Here is a 27,019-nt window from a genome sequence, read left to right on the forward strand (position 1 = left end):
GAACCTAAATGATGTGTGGACGGTTTTGCTGCTTTTAATCACACCTGATGTAAGATGGTGCAGCAGAAAAGTGAGCCGATCTGCTGGATGTGAGTGACAGTGAATTATTTTTTGGCATCTTTCTCTATTACACAGCGAGCTCCGATCTAGGTGAGTTTAACAGGTAGCAAACGCCTGCAGAGTGTTTTTAATGAAGCGAGGACTGACCGCTGACAACAGGTCCCGGTGGTCTGGATTAACAAGGTAAGGCAACTTTATTTATATCGCACATTTGATACACAAGAGAGACTCAAATGTGCTTCACGTAAAACCACGTCGAGACATTTTCAGACAACAACAAAACAGGATTTAAAATAATGCATAAAAATACATTTAAATAAAGGATTAGAGATAAAATCAAAACGAATTTGACCATATCAATTAAAGAACGAAACAATAAAACGAAAAGTGTATTTAAAGTCCAAGCGCAAGGTTTGCAGTTAGCAGAATGAACGCTTTAAAGTCTACATTTAAGAGTCGTGGCCACCGTTAACAGACTGGTCCCACCTGACCTGAGGGGTCTGGAGAGTTCATATTGTAGAAGCATTTCTGTGATGTAGAGAATTGGTGTAATGTGTTTAAAATTGTTCAATCTTTGTTTGAGGTGTTGGTCTGTTATTCAGCAGGGTCTCAAACAGCAATTGGCAGACTTTGATGATATAAAGCGGGTAGATGGGACTGGGACAAGATCGGGATCCAGGCACAGCGGGCAATTTGTTTTCAATTTCTTCAACAATGCAAGACAGGGTTGCTGATATTTTTTTTTACTTTTTGAAATCCAAGATTCCAATCTCCATTTCAAAACAAAATCAATCCACAATCAACAGGTGCAATTTAGCCCAGATCCAGATGATGAGCTGTATAAAATACAATCATGTACACTAATAATAAGGCTAAAGACATGGCAGTAGCACCAATGTCTAGATGCGATCACAAAACTTTTCTGTCACATATTCAACAATCATGAATAAAGAGATTCTGAAAACGTAAATACAATAAATTGTTTTTACAGATCTGTCTTCCATGATGATGACAGTAGTAGTAGATAGTATTAGGGCTACACCTAATGATTATTTGTTTCGATTAGTCAATTAATCTACAGAATATTTTTTCGATTAGTCGATATATCTACAGAATGTATTTATTACGCAATATAATTTATTATATAATAATTATTTACCCCAAAATAAATATCAAACTTACCTCATTATCAAGATTATGCACTGCATTGTCCACAACAAATATTCGCCCCGTTTTCACTGATAATCTCCGTTTTACTCAACATATTGCTTATTCAATTACTTAGTATTAACTATACAATATTTGCTCTGCCTGGTATTATGCTTGTATGTGGATTTACTGACTAATGTAAAGATATAAACGTTGAAAGCAGTCTTTTGGATGCCAATGTATTTATATATTTATTATAGGATAAGGATATTCGAATACACTTTTCATGACGTTGCAATGACTAAATAATCGGTTTGTTTTCAAAATTTGACACGTTGACGCTGGAGTCGCCAGTTGACTCACTAATCCGGAGGCCGTGTGTGTGTGTGTGTGTGTGTGTGTGTGTATGTGTGTGTAGGAGGAGGGGGCTAAATGTTTGTGTGAGATGATGCAGGTGGTGATGGGCACATGGCTAATCTGCATGAGTGAAGGTCAGGCTCTGTGTGGATAGATGGGGCCATAATGGGCTCAATGCCAACTCAACTTGAAGCCCCAGATAACAGACTGAAAAGGAGCCGCTACAGGCTGAAAGAAGCGGACACAAACCCAAAACACTTCTGTATCACCATGACAGAGGAGCGAACAAAAGCTCCGACAACAATTTGAATAAGCGACGACACCGCAAATTACTTGAAATGAGCAATTAGCATTAGTGCGCCATTTAATTGCTGTCAGCGTTGAATAGAGCTGTCAAACCCCGGCAGGCGACCGCGCCTAAATGTCAAAGTCCTGTCGCCATGTACGCATATGCTCAAATACAATATACTTTTGTCATTTTCTCCCTGTTACGGCGGTTATAGTGCCGAAATACACGTAAGCGAGTTTGGAGTCCATTAAACGTTTTCCGGCCCTAGCTGCAGGCTAGGTGAACCGCAGCTAAACGCTAACGTTAGCTTAGCATAGCAAGCAAAAAATGGACAAGTCACCTTGGACACAGAACCGAAACACAGACTTTAGTTCGTTATTTCTGACTCTTACCGGTGACAGTTACAGTCGTTTAGGAGACGGTTTGATTCTAGATGAAGCCGTGGTCTGATAATTGTTTATTTGTCTAGAATAGTGTGTAAAAGTCTAAACATTGACGTCTTATCTGCAGTCGTACCAAAAAACATAGCAGCTAGCTCGCCAGTTGTCGTTGGCTATCTCGTTAGCCATTAGCTTTCCGTTAGCTGCAGTAAACTGATCATATCTCATTAGTTTGAGGACTTTATTGCGAGTGAACAATATCGGATCGTCATTTATTGCCGCGTTAATCACCTGAGGTCTGCCGCTGCCCTGTCCGTTGTTCCCCGGGCTCATCGTAGGGTGACTTCTGTGTTGTCCTCCCCAGCCGTGAGCAGCCGAGCCGTACTGGGAGCCCATGTCTTTAGTTAGCCCCATGCTCGGCTGTTGTTGTGTAGACGGATTGTTATACTCTGGATATCCGCTTCCATAACCCCGCATCATAGGGCTCGGGGATGTTAATAACTGATTCAAAGTCGGCGTAGCACCGGACGGGTGTTGTTGTTGCTGCTGCTGCTGACTTTGCCCGGGGAATCTCTGAAATCCTCCGGCGCTGCCTCCTCCACCTCCAGCCGGTGGAGCGCTAGCCGCCATAGCCGCTTTGCTGTGGTGGTTAGCAGCGGTCGTGCCACCGCTGCCCGGGCCCATCAGGCTGTTCCCCTGCCGTGACGGGCTCATCATGCCTCCGTATCCACTATTCCCGTAGCCAGGTCGATAGTTCGGGTAGTGGTTGTACCCTTCGTGAGAGTTCTGAACCTGATCCATAGTGCCGTTTGCCGAGTGCGCTGCTGTTACCCGAGTCTCTGGGCTTTGTTGTCCGCCATGTTGATCAAAGCAAGGCCCTCCTCTTCCATTCCCATAATAATGATTAAACTCTGAGCTGGTCCCAGTCGGAGGAGGGTTGCTGTCGGTGTTGTTGGTGACTGATCCCAGGCTGGCATCCATCCGCTCTGCCTCGGTGTATTCAGCTGGAGTTGGTGGCGCTCCTCACCTCGGCTGCTCCCCACCAGGCGGACGTTTGCTTTTCCTCCATGGTGCTTCAGTGTTTCCCGCTGCCTCTATCTCTTCTCTCTCTCTCTCTTTCTATCTGTAACTTCTTGTTGTTTATGTTGTTGTGTGTTTGTTGTTGGTGCTGCTCCTGCTGGATTAACTGTCTGAAAGGGAGATATGTGTGTCGGGATGCCGGAGGAGGGGGAGTAGGAGGTCCAATATCACCAGCAACTCTCGAGCTGTCACCGATGTTTGTTACTGTATGACCGCCGAGCATTGCTCCCGTTGAAATTACAAAATGTGACTGATCACTCATCTAATTTTGGCGTTTGTGTGCACAAGAGCCCGATTACAATCTCTTCCGGGATGGTCATCTACAGCATTCACGGTATGGACCCCGGCTGACCCTTGAGCAGCACTACCGGTCCTCCCTGTTGGACGTTGGGAGTCTCTTCTTACTGCCTGACACCACAGCTGATAACACTGCGCGGTCATGGTCAGGTGAACATGTACCGTGCACTGAATCGCACTAAATTGGAGAAATGTGACATTGCCCAACAAAATGGATCCCCTGAAAGATATTCCTAATTGTTTCTTTAGTGGCTCTGGGTTATTGTTACTCGAACTATGGTTACTGGCAGATGGTTCCAATCTGCTGCAGGCACATTACACCAATGTAAAAAATATTCCTCATTAGCAAATACTGTGTCCTGTTCTTAAACATGTCCAAGAACTACTGCCCCATATACACCATTTGAACATGACATCACATCAATTTAGATTTAGATTTCTCCTTCAGGGAAAAACTGGAGCAGTCTTCTGTAGAAGAGTTTCTGACAAATGTCTCTCTGCCTGGTGGAAACTTAAACTTAAACATCAGACGTTTGTTGTCTCAGTGAAATGAAAATTTCCAAAAATAATTTCTTTCTGAACTTTTATTTTCCAAGAAATTCATTTTACAATTTCCAAAACGTTTTATCCTCAATTCAAATACAAAGGCTATGGGTTGGAAATTGAGATGTTTCCTGAAAGTGATTCCTTTGGAATCATGTTTTAAACAAAGACTTCATCTTTGTCAAATGAGGCAAACAAAACTGAAACAGCCAAATGCAAACATACAAATATGAAGCACTGACATCGTTTCATTCATCAGCACATAGCCTCTCATTGTGGAGTTCATCCTTGGACCACAGAGCTGGCAGTGACTGGCTGGTGATGACGTCTGAGAGTGGACATTGGTCACTCAGAAGACAGGGTTGAGGGCATCGTAAAGCCTCACGATGGCGACCTCCAACATCTCCTTAAGTGAGTCGTCCTCTGTGCTTCCTTCCTCACAATCCACCGTCTGCAAACCCAAAAGAGTGTTTAAAAGGTCAGCAGACATTTCGGCAGCATGGGGTTATGTATAACCATTTTCAGGGTCATAACAGCATTAATGATGATGATAAATTAATTTCCACAGGTTATGGCAAATTACTGCATTACAGTACATGTTTATTGGGAAGAGCCTAAGAGTTTTGAGACCAATTCTGCCATTTGCATGCATACACACACAGACAAGCACAGAAAACTATCAGGACATTTCTTCAAAATGAGGTGAATCTAGGTCTACTCACTCTGGTCTCTGGGTTTATGTGAGCAGTGACACTGTCCACTGTCACGCTGAGGTTTTTACCATCTTTGCAATCCACGCAGTCCTCTCCGAACATATCACTGAAGATGCATGCACAAACACACAAAACAACACACACACATCAAAGTTGCAGAATATAATGTAGGTAGGTTCAACAGCCAAGATAACAGTATTGCTCTAAGAATGGCAATAGTGTGGTCATAACTACTGGATGGTTTGGAAGATTTAAAAGAGGCCTTGACACAGAAATACAAACTCCAATGACTTCAAAAAACGTCGCTTCTGTCTGTTGTATTCTGTGAGTGTGTGTTTGTCACTGGATTTGACGGCTGGTGTGTGTACTGAACTACAGGTCAGCGGTCAGCACTTACTGCAGCATCAGCTCCAGCCGCTCGATGAACACTTCCAAGTCGAATGCTTCCTTCTTTGCCTCTATCACTGCAACAGTATGCAAAATTAATATATTAGCATTTCTTCCTTTCTTTCACTGTGCAGCCTTTTACAAGATGTTGGAAAACTTGGTCAAAGGAAATGTGTGTGTGTGTGTTTACTGACATTTCTGGGCGTTGGGGTTGGACTGAACTTCCAGGACCACTGTAGTGACGGCGTCGGCGTACATGTCATTGAGCGGGTTGGAGGCCCACTGAGGACAGAGACACAAACAGACATTTTTAGTTAAACTGACATTTATGGCTACACAGCTCTGCCAAAGAAAGCCTGGAACTTTTACTTTCTGTCCTTTTTGTCCACCAATCAGATGTTGCTCATTGGACTGCAGTTCTTGTTTTGAGTTTTTAACTTTGACGACTTCAGAATGAATGACAGCAGTGAATTTGATCAGGTTTTTCATTTGCGCCACTGACTGACGGAACAATGTATCCAACTTAAACCCACAGCTCAGGAAAGCCCAAAACTATGGCTAAGAGAGATGTGGGTGGTAGGACAGACACAAAGGCACAGACAGGCAAACGCACAGACAGAAGTACAGACTAACGGATTGAAGGACAGGAAGACAAACAAAAAAATCGATGCAGAAAAGACAGATGGAGATGAACAGAGGGACTTTATGTCTCGCACCTCCAGCAGCACCATGCCAGCCTCATGAACCAGAGTGATGTTCTTGAAGATCTTGACAGTGATTTTATCCGCTCCCTCCACCTCCTCCACCTCCCCTGCAATGACGATTATAAATAAGAATTAAGAATGATCAAGACAAGGCTTGGACAGGAAGTGCTGTGTTTGTTGACAGTCGACCCACCGGCCAGGGTGCTGAGCTGGCTGACCAGCAGGGAGATGGGACCGGTGAATGGAATGGCCTGAGTCTGCTTCACTGTCCCCATGCACAGGTCTGTGTAGTCTGAAACACACCAAGTACACCACAGTCAGCTACAGCGCATTCACCCAACACAATGTTATGATGATGATGATGTCACAATGGGTGGTTCCATTCATATCAACTTTTTAGTAATCCGAATAAAAACTTTTATTTATGCAATTTTGTGGATATTTGTTCGCTTGAGTCAATCTCTGACACTTTGCAATGCCGCCTGTCGACAGCAACGGTTGCTTCTTCTGCATCATGCTAATTTCCAGTTCAGCCATGATGATGGGGGGTTGTTAGGGTGGTTACTTTCACGTCAACTGTGACATCATTCATGAGGACATAATGGGTGATACCATTCATGTCTCCCACTACTATATAATTTGGTAACCCAAACAAAAAATAAAAACCCTAATTTTATATCTGCAACTCATGTATTCGGCAAGTTTGGAAGTGATTGGACAAATGGTGCTGAAATGTAATCTATGTTTCGGAGAGTACACACACACACACGCACGCAGGCGCGCGCGCGCGCGCGCACACACACACACACACACACACACACACACACACACTTACTGGAGAGGTCTGAGGGTGACAGGATATGGTAGTTGAAGTTTCGTTTGACGAGGATCCCAGAAACTCTCTGACCTTGAATGCACCGCTTGTCTGCAAGTGAGCCCATTACCTGCAGCAGAGCATGCTGGGAATTAATGAGGCAGCACACCAAGAAAAAAAAAACTGCACCAACTTTGAAGTACAGCTGTCTATGCAAAGTTCACTGTCAGTCTATCAAATGTATCAATCTACCCGTTTCACTCATGTTTCATGCTGTTGCCATGCAGATGTACCTTTGCCAGTTTTTCTCCTCTGAAGTTGAGTGTGACGGCCTCCGTGTTGCGAGGGTTGTGGACTTCAATGTGAACTTCATCATTGTCCTCGTACTCGCGGATCAGAGCCGCCTTCAGACGGGCCATTTCATTCTGCTCTCCATGGACCAGAATCTGAAGGACAAAAAAAGATACCGGGAATGAAATACAAGTGTATAAATGGAAGCTGATTGGTGGATGTGTGGTCAGGTGATTACCACATGAGGAGGTTTCAGGGCTCGGATGAACTCGCTGGTCTGCTGGTAATCTGTGTGAGCTGAGAAGGAGATGTAGTCGACAGACATCTTCAGGGGCAGCTTCTGACCAGACATGGTGGTGATCTCATCTGGCTCCGACATGATGTGCTGCCACACAGACACACACACACACACACACACACACACACAACAATACTTTAGTATCCAGCTAAGGTTGACAAGCTGAGTTAGCAGTTTGAGTAAAATCCAGAATCTCTTCCAATGGTGACGATGGAACGAAACTAAACTTAAGCAAAACATGGAACAGCTATTATTAAGCCATTTTCCTCAGTTTGTGTTTCTTCATTTCCAGAAGTTTAACCAACCTTAGCCAGCGTTCCCTCCACACAATAGCCAGCGATGATGACGCCGTTCCGCTTGTCGGTACACCAGCTCTCAAACAGCTCTCTGGACAAACCGCTCTGCATCATACCTGGAGACGCCATCACCACACTGGGACCAATGTCATCGAAATGGTCCATGCTCTGACAAACAGAGACAAGCACGTGAAATTACACACACTATCAGGGATAATTATGAAAAACTGCCGCTGCCAGGTATCAAACATGTGACGATCCAGAAACAGGACAGCATTCAGACCGTGTTCACTGACCTTGAGGTTGCTGATGTGTTTGAATACGAAGGGGTTGTTGATGTTAATCGCTTTTCGGATCTTGTCGTTCATGGCGTTGACATACGTTTGGTAGACCGCCATGCACTTCCTGGCCAGAGACGAGGCGTAGTAGATGGGAATGTCATGAAGCTCTGGGTGGTTCTGCCAGTACTCGTCTGGTTCACACACACAAAACACACATGTCATCGTTGCTAAACATTCTGCCTCAGCACTGCAGCTGTGACAGTAAATCAAATCCTCAAATCATCATAAAAACAATGGATTTTGTGCCTAATAAAGTAGCCACTGTGCTTGTGTGTCGTGCTTCACTCACCCAATATGAGCAGCAGTTCCTGGGCTCGCCCCAAAGCGAAGACCGGAATCAGACAGCGGCCTTCCCTGTTCACAATGTCGTGGACCGTATTACAGAACCGAGCCTCTCTCTCCTCTCGCTTCTCATGGATGTGAGTCCCATAGGTGGATTCCTAAGGGTGAGACGGGGTTAATGTCATGCATTAACAGGCTACATTTTCAGAGGCTTGATTTATTTAGAGAGTTTGTTATACTCACAGTGATAAGGATGTCAGGTTTGACACTGGGAATCTCTGCTGCCATCAGATGTCTGTCTTCCTGACGGGAGAAATCTCCTGTGTACAACAGCTACACACAGACACACAAATAGATACACACATATCACTTATGTTAGAGGCTTCTTCATTGACCCTTTTGCACAAGAGAAGGAGTGCACAATCCATTTTGCACATGTACAATGACAAGAAAGATATTATATTCTATTCTATTGGCAATATGCAAGGTTAGTGGGTAAAACGAGAGCTGATCATCAAGCATGAGCCCCTGTGTTCAGGTTTACCTTGACGCCGGCAATCTCAATCATGAACATGGCGGCTCCCAGGACGTGGCCGGCGTGGTAACACCAGAACTTGATGCCTGCGACTTCCCTCACTTCGTGGAAGTTGATGGTCTCAATCTTCTCCATGCTCTCCTCCAGATCTGTCTCTGTGTACAGCATGTCATCTGCTGAGATGTTACTGAAACAAGCAGAGCAGCAGACATGTTCAACACATGCGCACGTACAATCTGCAGTCAGGATCTCAATGAGACAGTTATGACAGTGAAATGTTGATGTCGTGACTGACTTAATGTAAAACAACATTGTCCTGGAAAACCCCTCTGGCAAGTCTTTGTTGTGTGTGTGATGTGTGTGACTGGTTTGTGCTGCTTGTCTTTGTGTTAAGATCAAGTTATCCAAAGACCCACCCCAAAATCAAAAGGATGCGAAAAGCAAAGATTGTAACATATCAAGCTTAACAACGTCTGTGTGTCGCTATTGAATCTCTCCTACATGCTCTGATACACCCAGTAAACTTTCGAAAATGATTAAATGTGCAGCTACCTGACTTTGACGTAGTCAGACAGCAGCCAGCGGTAGATGGCCTTGGTGGCGTGCGTCATGAAGGTTCGTCCTTTGAAACTGGTTTTCTGCAGGAACCATGGCAGAGCTCCACAGTGATCCAGATGGAAGCTAAAATGAAGAGTCATCTCATGAGTCTGAGTCAGTCCCTCTTTGTGCCACCCTCAGGACAAACTTAACATTTTGCCCCTAAAATGGTATTAAACAATAACTAACAAAACAGAAAATTAAGAAAAACAAAGCCAAAATGTATATTGCAGTTTTGTTTTTCCATATTTATGAGCAAGCAAGATAATATGAACTTGCAGATAAGAGTTGGTTGAGCTCACACACTAGGAAATAAATGAATTCCGCTCCAAACTCACTGGCTGATGAGTAACAGGTCAATCTCTGCTGGATCGATCAGATCAATATACGGCAGAGCGTCCATCCCCTCCAGACCAGGGTGGATCCCACAGTCCAACTGCACCACCACACAAATAATCAACAATTCATTGACGTCCACATAATGAACAAGTGAAGCAGGACATAAACAATAGGATATCTATAAATACACTATATCAGCATATCTCTGACAACTCAACACACAGTTATATACACAACAGAGTCCCAGGCTACAAAATATAAAGACGAAGAGTATTCTTTCGACATTTTCACAGAATATAGCATATGATCATGATCACAAATGTCCTTAAGTGAACTCTAGCTCTAACTCTGTGATGAGATGATAGAAAACCAAAACAGCGTTACCATGATCTTTCGTCCTTTAAATTCCAGTATAATGCATGATCGTCCCACTTCCTGTCCTGCTCCTCTGTGCCACAAAACACACAACACAGTGACAATCATCAATTTAATGCTAGAACTCCATTGACCTCAAATGCTATAACATTTAAATAGTAGTAGAGTAAATGGAATCTTTCATAAACCACTGTACTGAAGTAGGATATTGTCTTATCATCAGGCAATAATGGCAATAAGATAAAAACATCAACAATAATGTATTAAGCATGACTAAAGAAAAAGGGTCAAATACAAATGCAGCTTATTAAATATTCACACGCTGCATTATTTGTAATATCTGTAATGTAAGCAATAAAAGGAGCATTTCTTCACTTCTGACATGTATATTATGTATATTATATCAAGGAAAATATCGTACAACACTTTGCAAAGGGAAGCTATTCTTAAAGGCCGAATTATATAGTTAGAAGTTTACATTTTTATAGTAAAATAATGTCTGCATCTTCTTGAATATCCAATATGAAGCTTTTACTACACATCACATGGTTCCACGCTGCTGCTCACTCGCGCCACCCACTGACTACAGCTAACGCTACATCAATGGAGGATGCCAACAGAAATATATAACTTCATATGCACTGGGGCCAACTTTGTAAACATATCAAATTGTTTATGCTTGAGCCGAATGCAAGAACGGCTCATGAGGATTTGTTGGATGCATTCGGTGAAATTTAGAATGCGCGTTTGTTACCAAACAGGAAACATTAATTAGTTAGTTCGACATCATTTTAGCACGAGCAGGCTAAACGGCTAAAACAATGAAACTCACAGCGGGCGGATGAGCAGCTGGTCACTTTCCTCCGCGGGGACTGTGGCCTCAGATTTACGCTTCGCTGCCATCGTTACTCTGACACTCGATACAACTTCCACAAATTAATTCATTATTTCTTTATTACAATTCCAAAACACGTTGGGTACGGCGCGGGCAGGAAGACGTTTGAGAATTTGCGTCACTTCCTGTCCTTGTATAAATATGTCCGTGTAGAAATCTGGTATGGTTCCAGCCTGCAGTGGGAAAAGTGGACTTCGAATTTACTGAATATTCTTAGCTAGTATTTGTGAACTAGTTATTGAATTACTGAACCAGGATTTGAGCTAGAAATCCAAACTGACGTCAGAAAATGAAGTTAGATGAGGTATACAGACAAGTTCCCCTATAATGACTCCTCTAGTTAATTTAACAGGTTATTGCCTACTAGACCATGACCACCCTGTCCCCCGCTGACAAACCTAACAAACCTTTGATTTTAGCGTGTTCTAAAATAATTGAAAACGTGTAACCTTTGTTGTTAAAGCGCAGCCATCAGACCGATTGATGTTTAATGTTTTATAGTAGTAGTAGTAGTATTGAGTCCACCAAATTTGATTACAGGAGACTGAGTCATGAGATGCAGCACTTTTTGAGGAATTTGCCACAACCACTCAATGACACGTTTATATTTGTTGTCACTTTGTCATGACCATAAATAAGACATTCGACCTAAGTAAAGATAGAACATGTCAAGATCATTCAAAGAACACACACAGTTATTGTGACAGAATGATTTCAAATACTTTTAATCATACTGTGTTTTACAAGAAAGAAATTAAGAAAACAGTCAAATCAAAGTGAATGTTCATAGATGACTCTCCAGTTAAACTAATCCCCCGTGCTTCTTAAGTATTCCAGCCTTGTTGGACGGAGAGATGTGTGGGATTCTTCTTTAATTGGCCCAAATGGATTGAAGATGAGAACATCAGTACACAATCTATAGAAAATTGACTGCTAGGAATCGGCTATTGCTGTCATTTGGAGAAGTCAGACACACCCTCTAGTCCATTTGGTTCTATCTCAGTACAAAACTACAAACAGTCCCTCCAGCTTTCATCATTCTGTGATCGCAGAATTCTATGCAAATGCAACAAAATGCTGCATAATTTCCCAGTTTATGTTTTGCAAAAATTATCAAAATTGTGAGTGGGGGAGCAGAGAAAAACCTTTGTCAGGAAGCAGACTGGCGTGTTCACGGTTGCTCCTGAAGTGCATTCAGCACATCAAGTCTCCCCCAAAGCATCTATACGTACTGTTTGTTATAATCTACATAATGTGGAAGTGGAGATGTGATATAACAATCACAAAAAAAATCATGAAATCCTGGTGGGACTGTCTAAAAGGCTGTTCTTCCATAGTAGTATTCTATTGCTCTTTAATTTTGCAGTCAACATTACAGGTGGCGCTCCGAAGATATAGCAGCAGAAATACCTTACATACATAAAGTACATCACTACACATTCACTTTCTCTCAACCTTCTGAAGATTGATTTGCCATACATTTTTTATGAAGCCGTTTTAAAGCAAGTTTAAACATGATACCCACATAGCAGCACAGACATAATCTGTAACTGCATGTTCCCAGTGGTAGCTCTGTGATACTTACAAAGGGAAATGTACAAACTCAAGACACCAAAAGCATTTTCACAGCTGCCCCATATGTATGATTGCAGCCTGATATACAAATACATGGTATCTTATGGAAACTTAAGGAACTAAATATGAAATACAGTTCCATGGGTTTAAATAAAGCTTGGGAAAAGAACAGAAGTTTGTAAAGAAGTCCACTGAAATCACATGAGAAGTAAAGCTGGAATAAACAGAGCTTTCAGTGTTGTGTTTTTGTCCAGTCGGGCTCTGTTTGATGAGAGGTTGAGGGTTTTGTTGTTTGCCTTTGGGAGTAAAAAATGGTGCATAACCTCTCCACATGGCTGCCTGTCATGTAGAAGGAGTTGACAGTGTGACGGTGTGTCTTCTGACCTGAGATCATTCTGTGATGAAGTGCACAAAAGTGACAGGAAACACTCCGCTCCTGGTTGGCTCTCCTTCAACGTGACCGACCTGAAACACAGACACACACACACAAGCCAAAAATATGATATGGGAATAGTGATGATGTATTCCCTGTCCAGCTCATGGTGGCGCTACTCTTCTACACAATAACTGCACAGCAATCATAGTAACAAAAAAGTGGAACCAGTCACTCACCCACCACTCTGGGTCCTCCTCCCCATCCACCACAATCACCTCTCCCTCATTGAAGGTCAGCTCGTCTGGATTATCAGCTGCACAGTTGTAAATTGCCTTCACCCTTTTGGGTTTCGACTTCTGTTACAGACACACACGAACACACGTAGGGTCAGTTTCAGGAAGATATAGCTGCCGTAGGTCACTGTTGACCTTTGACCTTCGGAGGTGACGGTCTTGTGTTTGAGGACTTACTGAGAAGGTGGACCTGGGTTTGGGTGTCGGAGGGCTTACTGGGGATTTGGGGTTAGATGGACCTGTAGGTACACACAGGATGACATAAAACATGCATTATTAAAAATCGATGGAAACCGCCATGTTCATGAGCAACTGCATATCTATGAGCCACACCTTGTACTGCTTTCTCTGACGTGAAAATCATGGACATGGTCAAATGAGCAGGTCTCTGCCCCTCCAAACACTTCAGTGTGTGTGCGCGTGTGTACCTTGTCTGTTGAGAGATCCAGCTCTGAAAGGTGGTCTCTGTGGAGGGCTTTTCTGCGACCTAAAATCAAAAGGAAGGACAGTCAGTACCTACCAGCTGAGTTTTAGAGTAACTGCATTGAGCTAATTGTAATTTAGGTATTTAATTAAATTCACACTGTTCTTCACTTAAATTTGTTTCCTTTAACTCATTTGATTTTCAAGTAAGAGTATTTCTCCCCTATGCACCCTAACACCTACTCGTTCCGCGTTGTGGATGACTTGGGTCCCGGCGGTCGGCTGGGTTGGTGGCTGGGGACGGGTGGGGGAAGCATGGGGGGGAGGGGCATGTGTGGTGGAGGGACAGAGGGTGCTGGGGGGATTGGGGGGCTAGGGGGTAGGACTGAAGGAGGAGGAATAGGAGGGAGGGGGGTGTTCTTGGCAGACAGGGCCCTGGTGTCCAGCATGCTGGTCCTGTTGTTTACCGGCAGAGGTGGAGGAGGAGGAGCAGCTGGGAGCACTGGGACAAGGTAGAAACTTAGAAAGGTAAACATTTATTCACTGTAAAATACGTTCAAAAGAGCCAATCTACTTCAAACGATTCAGCATTATAAAGATTATCTGTAAATTCAGTAATTCAGACTTCATTGACCTTTGACCTTCTAACTTCTGACCGTTTTAAGTTTCTCTGGTGAAGTTATTTCTTATATACGCGTGTAACAAGACAGGAAGTGTCACTCACCATACAAGGAGACGTTCCTGTCCGGCAAGTGGGGGTTCTGGGGGTCAGAGCACGACCGCTGTCTTCCTACAGAGTCAATGGTATCAGCAGGCTTGTTGTGTCCTGGCCCTACAGAAAGAGAGTCACACGTCAACCATCAGCTTGCTGTTACTGTGGTAACACATACACACGTAGTTGTTTGATATCCGGCACATTAGCACACTGCAAACTAATTTATAGCTTTCTGTATCACTTAAAATAAGACACACTTTTTGATTTTTTGTCACCTGCCGTTTCTTAGTTGATGATTCCAAACTTAAAATTGTTCAAATTGAAGTTTGAAAACAATAACAATGAGTAGCTGGGAGAAAATTTGGCTCTGTGACAAAAATCTCTTCTTTCATGAACACTGTACAAAGTTTAACAGTAGGTTTAAACTAGTCTGGACTGGGATTAGATCTAACCTTTGGTGGGAGCTCTGGGAGGGAGTGGGGGGTTAAGTGGTGGCGGTGGCGGTGACACATTGTGTTCCATCAGAGAGCCGTAGGTCTCGTTGCAGATCATCATACTGGGGACCTGAGTCCTGTGCTTGTTCTGCACCATGGAGGCCGCGTCCCGTGCCAGAGCTGCCAGATTGGGCTGCAAGGGGCCGATGCCTGCCACAAAGCAGCTGACCGGGCGCTCCTCCCGCCGATTTGGAATGGGCTGGACGCAGAAAAACAATGGATGATAGACAGATAGATGTCATACAGATGGAAAAATATGATTTCTATAGTAGAAGAAAATACTTTGTTCTAATTGGCTCAAATTTGGTAAATAGTTGTAGTAATGTTTACCAAAGAAAACGCATCAATTCAGCAGAAATAATTATAAAATGAAACAAGAAATTCAAACAAAAATATAACTACACTTAAACATGAATTACGAAAAAAGGGAAAACATACATTAAACTGAAGTCTGTAAGGATTTAGACTACAAGTAGTCTCACCTTGTCTTCCATCTCGTCCTCACTCTCGTCCATGTCTTCATTTCGTAGCCGCCACTCATACTCAACGTGAACATGGACGTTAAACTTCCCGGTCTGGGCCTGAGTCAGCTGAAACGCGAACACACATAAAGACACGTACACAAATTAAGTGACGCTATTGAAACATCTACAGTTCATCATAAAAGAGTCAAAGGATGTTACAAAGTCAATGACAGGATAATCTGGCCACACTTAGATGAGCAGGGAGAATGGACGTCTTACCAGTTCTTCACACTGAGAGTGGTGGAGACGCTTGGCAATGTCCAGCGGTGTCTCTCCTGCCTCATTTGCTGTGAAGACAGTTGAGGCATTTAACTTCAAACAAAGACATTCAGGATTTCTGAGAAGACAGAAGTCTCCTTTCACAAAAACAACCTTGACAACCTGATCTATCTCTAATCTTTGGGGCTAGTAAATAATATTGAAAATCAGACTGAATGGAAAGTTCAATGTCCTGCTCTGTCCTATGTGTGTCCTTACTGGTGGCCACTGAAGCTTTTCCTCTCAGCAGCAGTTTGAGACACTCGCTGTTGTTGGTCAGGCAGCAGTAGTGCAGCGCTGTGCTTCCTTTGGCTGTCTGCTTGTCCAGGCTCCCACTGAAACACAAAGTCAGACATCTCAACATGTTTCACTCAAGACAACAATGTTATGGGAGCAGAGAAGAAGAGCTGCACAAATTCAGTCCTTGCTCCTCTTACCTGTTTTGTGCCAAGAAGTCAACAATATGGAGGGAGTTTCTGTCCACCATCCGAACAGCCAGGTGGAGCGCCGTCTCTCCAGGCTCCTGAAAGAAACAAACACTTTCAGTTGGTCCTCGCTTAGGGAATATCTGTGTGTAGCCCAATATCAGCTGTGCAAACTAAGAACAGCCTGCCGGTGGACACCAAATCACTGGTGATTAAATGGTGACCTGTGAAGCACTTTGAGACAAGTAAATAAACCCTGCCATTACCTTTTACATATATTTACTTGCTGTTATATGTGTATTAGGTACTGGTTCTTCACTTGAGTCTTTCTTTGTATTTTTAACACAGATTTACTATTTTGAAATCTTAACAATGCTGTAATGCACAAAAAACATTCTTCCTATAATCCTCATCTGTTTAAGGTACGCAAATTGTATTGGTCTATGCAAATATGGGTGTGACTAACCAGGTGTGCAGCTGGGTTGAAAGTGTTACAAGCGGATATTAAACATGATATGGAAGTAAAACACTAATTTAAAGAAAGCTTTCAGAGCAGCTCAGCCTGTGTGTTTGACTTGTTGGATACATACCCTTTACATTCTTTCAATCTGTTGACAACCTTGATTATTATCTAAATTTACAGTATACTTAATGTGTGCAATGTGCCTGACAGCGTGTGTGTGTGACAGACAGTGAAACCAATGAGCAGTGTCCTACGTGTTCATTGGGCTGCGGGATGGCCTCCATCAGGTCTGTCCCCTCAGCGTAGACCTGGATGAGAGACAGGATGTCTCTGGTTCTGACGGCCTCATAAAGCGCTTGCAGCCTGGCTGCAGAGTCAGCACAGTAGTGCCGGGCAAAGCGCCTCTCTGTGTACTTTGCTGTGATGTAGTCCTTTCTTGTCTGCCTGGAAAACAAGAGAAACCAAATCCTGGATGATACAAACCAGTCTCCAGTCTCCCAGGCCCCCTGAATAAGCCCTGACTCTCAACATACAGGTATAATGGGAGCCGTCATGTGTGTTTAGCTCAAAGTCAACACAATTCCAGGAGACCAGAGGGGGCATCACTCACATGTCACTGGTTGGATTGGGTTTGGTTATGTCCTGTGCAGCCAGATCAGACTCCATGATGTCATTGAAGAACGCATTTCCAATGTTTTTAGCCAACTGAAACGCAAAAACACAAACACGTTAACTCAGTTCGTGTACACTGCTGCCCCTTTCTGAAATCTCACCAACATAATAGTGGCATTGGCTTCACTGTTTTATGGTAAAACACCCATGTCTGCCTGTTTGCAAAACTGTTTATTCACCACTTTTCTTAACATGCTTGGCACAATATTTAATACAACATATATGGATAAGTACAGTAAAAGTCATAATAACTAACACATCATAAAATCATTACTCTTGTCTCTGGCCTCACCAGCAACTCAGAGGTTCCCAGGACGTCCAGGTCCAGACTCTGGATCCTGGAGTAGTGGACGCCCATTTCCCTGTGGATCCCTGAGCACTCGATACAGATCAGCACCCCGAGATTGGTGGACAGCCAGGTTGGAGCTGATGGGGGTTTGAGAGAGAGAAATAGAGGGGTCGGGGTTCATTCATTATCCTCTTAAATAAACTGACAGTTAATACTAACACTTTTATTTGCCACCGCTTTCGAAATCGGTGGATGTAATTACCATGGCAGCTCTCTTTAAGTGAATCATAACATTCACAGTCTTTTGCTTTTATATTCAATTTGCTTAGGAGGAGCTGTGCACCTCCATCTGTCTGCAGCTGTCACGGGAACTTAACAACACCTCGTCCTCCTTCAAGAACTCGTCTAACTGGCATTACCGAGATCTGAGGAATGCCGGAGACTCTCCAGCTTCACTAACAGAACCTGCCGAGTTACACCTCACAGCAGAATGACGCTGACTAGTACTGACCAGGTGCTCCGCAGTCGCAGCATCCGTCATTGCCGCGCATTCTCTTGATCTCTACCACGATGGCTTTGGTCAGCTCCTGCACGATGTTGTTCTCCCCTTCATCCTGGTCTCCTTTAAACGCCTGGTTCAGTGCCTCCTCCTTACTATTCTGCAGCACCGACATCCAGCTGGGGAAACGTCATGTTAGACCACAGTTACACTGAGATATCCGGTTAGATTAGATTAGATCAAATTAGAATTAGAATGAAATCAGATTAGATTAGTTTATCTCTTAGTTTATCTTACATCTGACACTCAGCTTCGTCCTCAGCTTGGAAGTGATAAGTTCTGTCATCTGTCAGACGGAAACAAATAAGGGTGAAGACCCAAGAAATCAATTCTGCATTAGTTCAACAGATCCACTTAAATTGCCTGCGGCTGCAACTTACGTGAGAACAGATCAAAGTTCTTTTTCTCGTCTGGATTTCGCTTCACCTGACAGGTCAGCAGGTTGAGTTTGGCTGGAGGCTGGTTGGCCTGAGAAAAGTGGAACAGAGGACAATATATGACTAATACTGAAACCAGTACAAATAGAGACAATAATGACTCATTTCCATAGTTTGCCTTGAGTTACAAGGTTAAACATTGGTTGACGTTGGCTTCAAATCAAAATTAACTAAGAAATGGTGTCATTGCGCTCTTTTCTCTCTCCTTACTTTTCAGAGGAAACGTTTCTAGGTTATTCATGACATTTTGGGGTTAATGATATCATATTCAAATTCTTGTTTGTCATTGAGGAGCTCTGGTACAAATAGACAAAACTATTTTTGTCTACAACCCATCCATGTTCTGTACAGTGCACAGTGGGTGGTACAGAGTCCAATCAAGCACAAAAGCAGAGAGTAGACATGTCCATAAATCAGCAGTGTGGCAGCACTTCGCACAATGACACACTGAGCTCAGGGTATGTATTTTTGAGATGATGTTCATTTGAAGCAATGACTGCAGATATGTTATAATTGATGTACTATTTTATAGCACTACTGTTCGTTCATATAAGTGTTCATTTGTGTTAAGTGTTAGTTAAGTGTATAATCTATTTATGTTTATTTGTGTAAAGGCCTAAATTATAGATGAAATGGTGCTGCTTGCATGACATACTGAAAACATATTAGGCACACTGCTTATGAATGCAACAGGTGAAACAGGCGAAACCATCAAATTCTTACAAATTCTCAGGATAATGCACAATTGGTATATTACATTAAACAGTAACAATAAACAATTTCTGGAATTCTGGATTCCACCAAAAAGATTGTGAGAGAAATGAGACCCAAGTCAGAGACAAAGCATTGAATTGGCAGCTAGTCCTTAAGCATTAGTGCCCTCCCCTCCCTCCAAAGGATTTCTAATTATAAAGGTCTTTATATAGGGTCTTCCCACCCATCTCTCTTTCATCCTTTTCCTCATGCTCTTCCTTCTCTTCCTTCTGTTCCTGTTTCTCTTCTGGTGCATGTTCTGTCCTGATTGGCCGTTTGGCTCTTCGTGTAAAAACTTCAAAATAAAAAAAAAGAAGGAAAATAATAAGAAACTAAATCTAAATACTAGAAAAAACATTATCTTCATCCTAGACCTTATATTTCCCTAGATGGTGTAGAAAATAAATCTAAAAAAATAAGGAAACTGAGAGGACAGCCTGAAATTATGGGCATGCAGGAAGAAGGGCGGAGCTTCTCATGTGGAAGGACCAATAGGAGAAGACGTGCCGGTTTCTTACCGTCCCATGGCAGATCATTAGGAAACCATTCTTCACTGAGCACTTCCTCTTCTGCCAAACCCTCCTCAGTCTGAAGAATTGAAGAGACATGAATGAGAAGGAGGGTAGTTCAAGGTAGTAGTATAACTACTACTAGTAAATTACTCAATACTCTAGCAAAAAGAGGCTAACTACCCAATGATTGTAGTTTATAAAACATAGGAAATGTCAAATCCCCTAAAATGTAACAAACACTCATCTATGCTCTCATAGTGCTCGACAATGTCCGTTTATGCAAGAATTAAATTAGACTTTGAACGTTAGCTTGTCTTACTGAATAACTCGGGAGTTAACTGCAGCCAATTCAGTATCATAATAACTCACTTTGGTAAGTTAAGTATGCATTTTGTTTTATTGCTCAGCTGTTAGCTCTCAATCTCTGAAGTAGTAAATGACTGAGCTAGAACGAGAAACTAAGCTGATGAATCAATTCATTTTAATGAAAAGTGGAGATCTGATCTCTCCCTCAAGTGTCAGCCTCAGTGCTCTTTCTCTCTTTTTCCCACGCACACACACCACACCCCACACACCCTGAGTACTGGAACATCTCTTCATGCGGTAACGCAGTGATTCACTTTTGTTTTGCTTCTAGGCCAGAGGAAGCAGTATAAAGCATGCTTCAAACCACTGCAACACTGATATCTGTTGGAATTACCTGATACACCCCTTACAGCCCCTTTTCCTGTGACGTTTAGGAATGCTGCAGACACTTACCCCTCACTTCTCTTGTAAAGGTAGCCAGAGCGCTCGGTGCCATGGGCCTTGTTGCCTTGCAGCTGATGCAGACTGTACCCGGCATTCTGTTTGGCCTGATTGTCCTGTAAAAGATAGTAGATTCTTGACATGTTGACAATTTCAGCAAATTAGTATAACTTGCTAACAATATATAGATATTATTAACTCAAAGTATGATATCTCTGTCAGTTTAGGGGGTATCTAACAGTGAATCTTGACCTGCTAGTGGTCCCAGACGAAGTTTAGTGGATCATGTAAGCTATTAGGATTTGGAGTAAAATGGATATGAGTATGAGAATTTAGGTCTTTGGACTTAAACACAAATTCAAAGCAAAAGTTGTAAGACTACAAACAGGTCCTCCACCTCTTTGTGCTCGGACTGCAGAGAAGCTTTCAGAACATCTCGAAGCTGAATCAGCTGTTTCCTCTCTCCGTCCTGACTCTGTTTGATCTGATGAACGGACAGGAAGAGAGCAAACATTTCACATTTAATACAAATACATCACTGCTGACCACGGTCCACCTATATCAACAGAACAATGCATTCCAGATCAATCATCTAATCGGTAACATCCCTTGTCTAAAATTTGTTTCTATTCTCATCAAAGCACAACATATTCCGTCTTCATAATCTTCTACAAATCTTTCCTCACCGCCGTGAGATCGGAAGCCAATTTCTCTACTGATGGTTTCAGATTCTCCACAGCTTTCAGTCCATCTTGGAAAAAACTGAAGACAAAGACAAGAAAAGAGGTACAATTGATGAACTATGATCCAAAAATATATCCCTGTAATTTAAGAAAGCCCACAAAATGACTGTAACCTAAGATAGATATTTTGAGGTTAACTTAGTTAAGTAGAGCTGAGTAGTTACATTAACTAACATGCACTTGTGAAAGAAGATGGAGGAGCAGCACAGAGGGACATACTTGCACTGAGCGTGGAAATATTTGATGAGGTTCTGGACAAAGTCGACACCTTTTTTCACTTTGATCTCGTTCACCTTTAGGAGATACTGCAAGAGAGAAAACAAAGGTAGGAATATAAACTTCTCCAATCCTTCAAGCATTTCAAATGTATGTTCAGATTTTTTTTTTCAATTCTAGTGGATGTGATGCACAATCATTTAGGACACTTCCGGAAAAAACTGAGCCAAAAACTTTGTCCCTCTATGGTGACCTCACCTCACACATTTGCAGCTGGAAGAGGCGTCTTTCCTTCTCCATGTCTTCAGCGATCTCTCCTCCGCTGAACTCTGTGCGGATCATTCCGTGCTGCTTAGCGTGCTCCCTCTTTTCCTTCTCGATCTTAGCTCTGGACAGGAAGGGGCAAGAGGTCAAAGTGAAACCAAGATGTTCATGAAAACTGAGATAAATCATCAAACTTAAACAAAAATTAAATGTAGTTCTTGTTAATTTCTCTACATTTGTTGGTGTTTTGGTGTGACAGTTGCTACACATCTTGACATTCTGAGAAGTAAATCTGATAAAAGTGATTATTTTCTTACAGCTTGGTCTCATAGTCCTTCCAGGATTTGTCAAATGGCTTCTTCAGATCCTGTTGAGGAGACGTCTGATAATTAGACTCAGAGCATTTACAAAGCAGAGAGTGTGGACTCTGACCCGTGAGTTGCCCCTGTGTGTATGTGTATGTGTATGCCTTGTGTGCTAATCTAAGCAAGTAGTTTCTCCCTCTTTCCAGTCTTTGTGCTGAGCCACGCTAAACACACAAGCCGTTCTGGACCACAGAGAAGAAAGGAAAATCCATTTTCTCATCAGAGTTCACTTAAATGTCTTTAAATGAAGGGCTGGTTTCACCGTGTGCTTTCTCAGACCATTTAAATTTCACTGAGACTAACAAGAAACAACCCAACAGGAAGCAGAAGCAGACGTGTGGCCGGACAGAAATAGAATTTAGTAAACCACAGTACTAACCTAGTTGGTCTGATACACCATCATTTACATCGAGGGAGCTGAATGCGAGAGATGGTAACTGGTAGTAACTTGTCTCTAGTAGCATCTTGTGTCTGTAGTAGTATCTTGTTTTGGAGGCCTTCAACTCAACTGAAATATTGTACTTTTTATTCCACTGTATAGTTCACTGAGTTGTAGTTTTTTGATCCGCATTTTAAGTTAAGTTTGTTTGTCAGATAAAAACTTTGTATCTCCAAAATGTTTCATCTAATGGAGTATTTTCCTTGATGGTAGCGAAACATTGACTTGAATAAAGGCTTTGTTCACCACGGCTAAACACGAACCCCTTTGATTCCTTTCAGGTCCCCTTTCAGCAGGCTGTCGAGAGGGAAGGTGATGATGTTGTTCATATTCTGCATCTGCAAATGGCAAGTGCGAGCCAGAAACACGAGAGAGTTAAAAACACCCTTCTTATAAGTATAGGTGTTAATTATAATAAATTGTCCTTAAATGGACATGGGTGTCTGTCTCACCAGGTTTTTGAAGAGCGCCGTTAGCTCTTTGGTGAAGACAGCGAACTTGAGGAAGGCAGAGCCAACCTGGGCGTCCTCTCTGCACACAAGGTTGTCCCCGAATTTTTCCAGCGACTGAATGAACTGCTCCTCATTCTCCACATGAGCTGCGACACACAACACACGTACAGACAGATTTTTAGTTCAACATTTGCAGTATTTAGGCTCAGCCGCTCTCGTACTTGAACGCTAATATTAACATGCTAGTGTGAACCTTCTGGGAATGTTCTAGTTAAAGTTGTTGGTTTCAGGAAAGTTTCTGGGAAAGTTTCTGGAAAAACTTCCCAGCGTGATCCCGAGAACACAAATCATAACTCACAAATAATAACATATAGCATATGTAGGGTGACATCAAGTGAAATGGCCCGCATCTTAGCATGGTATGTTAGCTGAATTTTCTTAGCTCAAGAACAGCAAAGTCTAAGCTAATTCAGTCTGTAAAAAATAGTTTCACACATTTATTATGGATTTATTGCATTTGTGTGTTAAAAATTGATCTGTCTCTCTCTTTGTCTGTCTGTCTGTCTGTCTGTCTGTCTGTCTCCGGTTGAGGCAGACAGACAGGGGGTTAAGCTGTCGAGGCAAGCGTCTCTCCCTCGGCATGCTGGGACAGGAGAGCAGTATGGCAGGAATGTGTGGAGCTGAAACTCCATCTGCCTCACACACATAAGCTACATTCTGATGGAAATGTTCTTGAATCCTGCCATTACGACAAATTTGAATCTCTCAGCAGTCCCATAGCTTTAGATCAGATATGAACCAGATCTAGGACCACACATGTAAGTCGGCTGAATCTGAATCCCTTCCGTGTCACATGCATGAAGGCTACATAATAGGGATTGGGTCACTTCAGCCTGTGATGTGAACATAGTTAAAGCCGCCACTCTGAGCAGCAGCGGGGTTCACACTCGTCTCAATCAAGATGAAACATTAAACATAAAGCTTAAATGGATTCGGCTGAGAAACAGTCGAGAGCTCTCCTCTCACAATTCCAAGTTGTTCAGCGGGTTACACAACATAACTGAAGGACAACCACTTTAAATACACAAACGCCTCTGGAAATCCCAAGTCCATCATCCGAGGGCATTCCATGAACTAAATCGTACAAATACCGTATCAAGTCATCAAACATTTTTAAGAATTTGCCAAGATCTGGACACTTGACGTAGACTTTAAGTGTATAACAGGACTTGCACGATTCCAGGGCATTCGGAGCTTTACAGACATAACTTGTAGTGAATAGGTCGAATGAGGACATTTTCTAGCTGAGGTGTTAAAAACTGTCAAGTTGAGAAAATGAGAAATGATGGCTTGTAGTATGAAGCGTGAATTCATGGAGGTTTAAGACAGTTTCTCACCCAGACCCGATGTGTTCATAGACTTCACTGACTTCTTGATCTTGTACAGAACTCCTCTGTCCACATCCAGAGCCTATGGAACAGTCAGAGAACAAAACAAAGTGAAGACGAGCAGTGACGGAACATGTCTTCAGGATATATTTAAAGCATCCACTCATCAAACTTTGTGTGAATCTCTTTAAATAACATCCAACACTCATTGTGTTGCAGAGATGCAAGAAGCTTTGGTGCATGTCTCTGAATACTGTAGTAGCCATGAGACTCCGAGTCAGCGTTGCATGGCACCACTGATGTTGAACTGATCCAAAACCGATCGATCAGAACGTAAATGGGTTGAGTCTGCTAGATTGTACAGCTTCAGACTAACAGAATGTGATGCACTGTGATTGGCTGTTTATTCAAGCGCTGCGGTCTGGGAGATGTAGGTGACTTCTTTCCGTAATGTTGTTGAGTCCACAGTCTTTGACCTTTGACTTTTCAATCAATGAAGCAAGAATCTGTTTTCCATCAGCACAGTCATGTCAATCAAAGTGTCCAACTCAAACTGAAGACAGTCACTTCACATTGTATATGGACATATACAGTAAGTTGTTCCGCTTTAATAGCTCTTTACATAATCAGCACATTTACAAGATCCTCTTCTGTGTTTTCTATTGTGGTGACTCGGTGTATGAAACATGCAGACAGTCCAGAGGCTCGGTTAGTGTTTGACTGAATAATGAGGCTCTCATTGACTGATGGTAGCGCGCACAATTAAGAGCATATCATGGTAGGTACTGTTTGAGTATTGGAACACTCGTTCATTACATTGGTTTACAAATACAAAATGTCTATTATTTGTTATTGAGGACAAAGCAGCTCGACCTACAATGGACCTGAAAATATGCAGAAGTTATAAACGTTGCGTAACTTAGCCTCAGTTAATGCACAAGCTACTATCACACTTCACTGTCACATGTTGCGTACAGTCAGTGGACAGCACACAGTGGGTGCAATTAACCTACCATAAGTAAGTAAGTGCTTCACACAGACATGTTGACAGAAGACTGGACAGAGTCGAAAGAAAGAACAAATCTGACAAATAGAAAGAAGGAGAGATGAGAGGGACTAAATGAGAGAGGAGACAGAGGGAGCAGCAGGGTGAGACAGATCTTGTTGGGACAGGATCAGAGGGTGTAAGGCCCCGCCTCAGCCCCCGGCCCTGGGGCCCCTGGGAGGGACTGTCCCAGCATGCAATGGGAGGAGGACACTAGGGGAAGACAGTGCAAGACCTGAGATACCATTTCACAGGGCACAATATTGAACATGAGGTTACATCAAACCTTCAAAATCTCCTAAATAGTAATAGAAGCAGTTGCAGGGACAGCAGCAGAGTAAACAGCAACACTAACTATGCTGACTGTAGTGACAGTAGTATAATACATATAATAAAGCAAGCATTAAGTAATAGTAACGCAGCAAAGTATAAGTACGTCTTCAGTCCTATCAATACAAAATGTTTGTTACTGTGACTTTTGCTCTTTGGCTTCCTGTTCCTTAAATCAGCAAAAAAAAGAAAAACACAATGACAGGATTTCTAAACTGTTTCAAAAGCCGAGCTGAAAAAGTGCTGTTACACTAAGAGGAAGTATTAGTCCCTCTTCCTCTTTTAAATAATGACAAAAAAAGGACTAAAGGTGTGGACCTTTACTGCAGGAAATGTGAAGGAATGGCAGAGAATTCATAGAAACTTCTTTTTGCACTGCTTTGAAGAAGAAATCGCTTATGGAACTGTTTATTTGTGCACAGTAAATGTATTTGACTGTTTAACTGTGGGATATGATCACAACGTCTGAGAAATTTGGGAAGGAAGAAAAATCTTGAGAAAATTTCCAGATTTCCACAAGATTTCTCTTCCTTGAGATTTTTTTAAATATGTTGTGTTAAAAATGTGTGTGTGTGGTGTGTGAGTGTGTTTGTGTGTGTGTGTGTGTGTGTGTGCGTGTGTGTGTGTGTTACCTCCTCCAGGGAGCCCACTGTGTTCCTGCAGTGAGACATCCTGGTGGTGAAGCTGGAGGTGGTTGGAGCTTTGTAGTCCTCATTGGTCTCAGAGATAAACTCTGTGACGCTGATGAGCTCCGGCATGATGAACTCCAAACAGCAAAACACACACGAATGACACACAAAAACTACAAAAATACCAAGTCCTTTCCTGTTAACACGAGCCAAGAATTGAGTCAGAATAATCCAGAAAGTAAAAAATAATCCTTAAAGCTCCAGTACTGAGACCAGTAAGTGTTCCTCCTCATGTTGGAAGTGATCAGGTTAGACTATAAATATTTCCCTGCGGCTAAAACAAACTTTTAGCTCCATGTTAGATTCCTGGGGCGCACGGAAAGTCACTGCACCTCCTCACTGCTCCTGCTGCACATACCTGAGGAAGCGGCTCAGAGCTGGGTGGAGCGCGGAAGAACACACAGAGCTCTCACTCTGACGCTGTGTGAGGGAACCACAGCAACGGCAACAAACTGAACGGGAACATATGAGGCCACGCCCACAAATGTAGTGTCCAATTAAGTTAAATTAAATTGAATAATAACGATAGGAATAAGAATAAGAATAAGAAT

The 27,019-nt window shown here is 42.6% G+C and overlaps 3 protein-coding genes across 7 annotated transcripts in view; all 3 read right to left on the reverse strand.

The window, feature by feature from the left end:
• arid1b (AT-rich interactive domain 1B) overlaps positions 1–3,729 on the reverse strand; it is a 31,400-nt gene extending 27,671 nt beyond the window's left edge. For all 5 annotated transcript variants that reach the window (XM_076155083.1, XM_076155080.1, XM_076155082.1 and 2 more), the window contains exon 1: positions 2,527–3,729. In XM_076155083.1, the coding sequence (XP_076011198.1) occupies positions 2,527–3,216 (690 nt within the window). In that variant the 5' untranslated portion in view covers positions 3,217–3,729. The remainder of the gene's footprint in view (positions 1–2,526) is intronic.
• A 449-nt stretch (positions 3,730–4,178) lies between these two features.
• cpsf3 (cleavage and polyadenylation specific factor 3) lies at positions 4,179–11,143 on the reverse strand. The gene is made up of 18 exons (XM_076155085.1): positions 10,960–11,143; positions 10,137–10,200; positions 9,752–9,849; positions 9,369–9,497; positions 8,826–9,003; positions 8,525–8,614; positions 8,289–8,439; positions 7,955–8,130; positions 7,668–7,826; positions 7,303–7,449; positions 7,067–7,219; positions 6,795–6,903; positions 6,153–6,251; positions 5,972–6,066; positions 5,450–5,537; positions 5,266–5,332; positions 4,878–4,974; positions 4,179–4,606 (listed from the first exon to the last, which is right to left on the reverse strand). The coding sequence occupies exons 1-18, from the start codon at positions 11,028–11,030 to the stop codon at positions 4,505–4,507; spliced, it is 2,073 nt and encodes a 690-aa protein (XP_076011200.1). The 5' UTR covers positions 11,031–11,143; the 3' UTR covers positions 4,179–4,504.
• Positions 11,144–12,856: 1,713 nt separating this feature from the next.
• Positions 12,857–26,858, reverse strand: asap2b (ArfGAP with SH3 domain, ankyrin repeat and PH domain 2b). Its single transcript, XM_076155029.1, has 28 exons — positions 26,412–26,858; positions 24,414–24,486; positions 23,017–23,162; positions 22,828–22,902; positions 22,078–22,127; positions 21,755–21,884; positions 21,500–21,585; positions 21,224–21,299; positions 20,935–21,021; positions 20,550–20,653; positions 19,797–19,866; positions 18,469–18,556; positions 18,326–18,374; positions 18,041–18,207; positions 17,533–17,666; positions 17,179–17,273; positions 16,823–17,012; positions 16,118–16,203; positions 15,900–16,015; positions 15,642–15,709; positions 15,381–15,488; positions 14,857–15,097; positions 14,414–14,521; positions 13,933–14,191; positions 13,695–13,753; positions 13,444–13,505; positions 13,210–13,329; positions 12,857–13,062 (listed from the first exon to the last, which is right to left on the reverse strand). The coding sequence occupies exons 1-28, from the start codon at positions 26,535–26,537 to the stop codon at positions 12,988–12,990; spliced, it is 3,048 nt and encodes a 1,015-aa protein (XP_076011144.1). The 5' UTR covers positions 26,538–26,858; the 3' UTR covers positions 12,857–12,987.
• Positions 26,859–27,019: the final 161 nt, after the last annotated feature.

This window comes from Genypterus blacodes, unplaced genomic scaffold (assembly GCF_046128005.1).
Source record: "Genypterus blacodes isolate CSIRO-AG114 ecotype Tasmania unplaced genomic scaffold, CSIRO-AGI_Gbla_v1 ptg000064l_1, whole genome shotgun sequence".
NCBI lineage: Eukaryota > Metazoa > Chordata > Actinopteri > Ophidiiformes > Ophidiidae > Genypterus > Genypterus blacodes.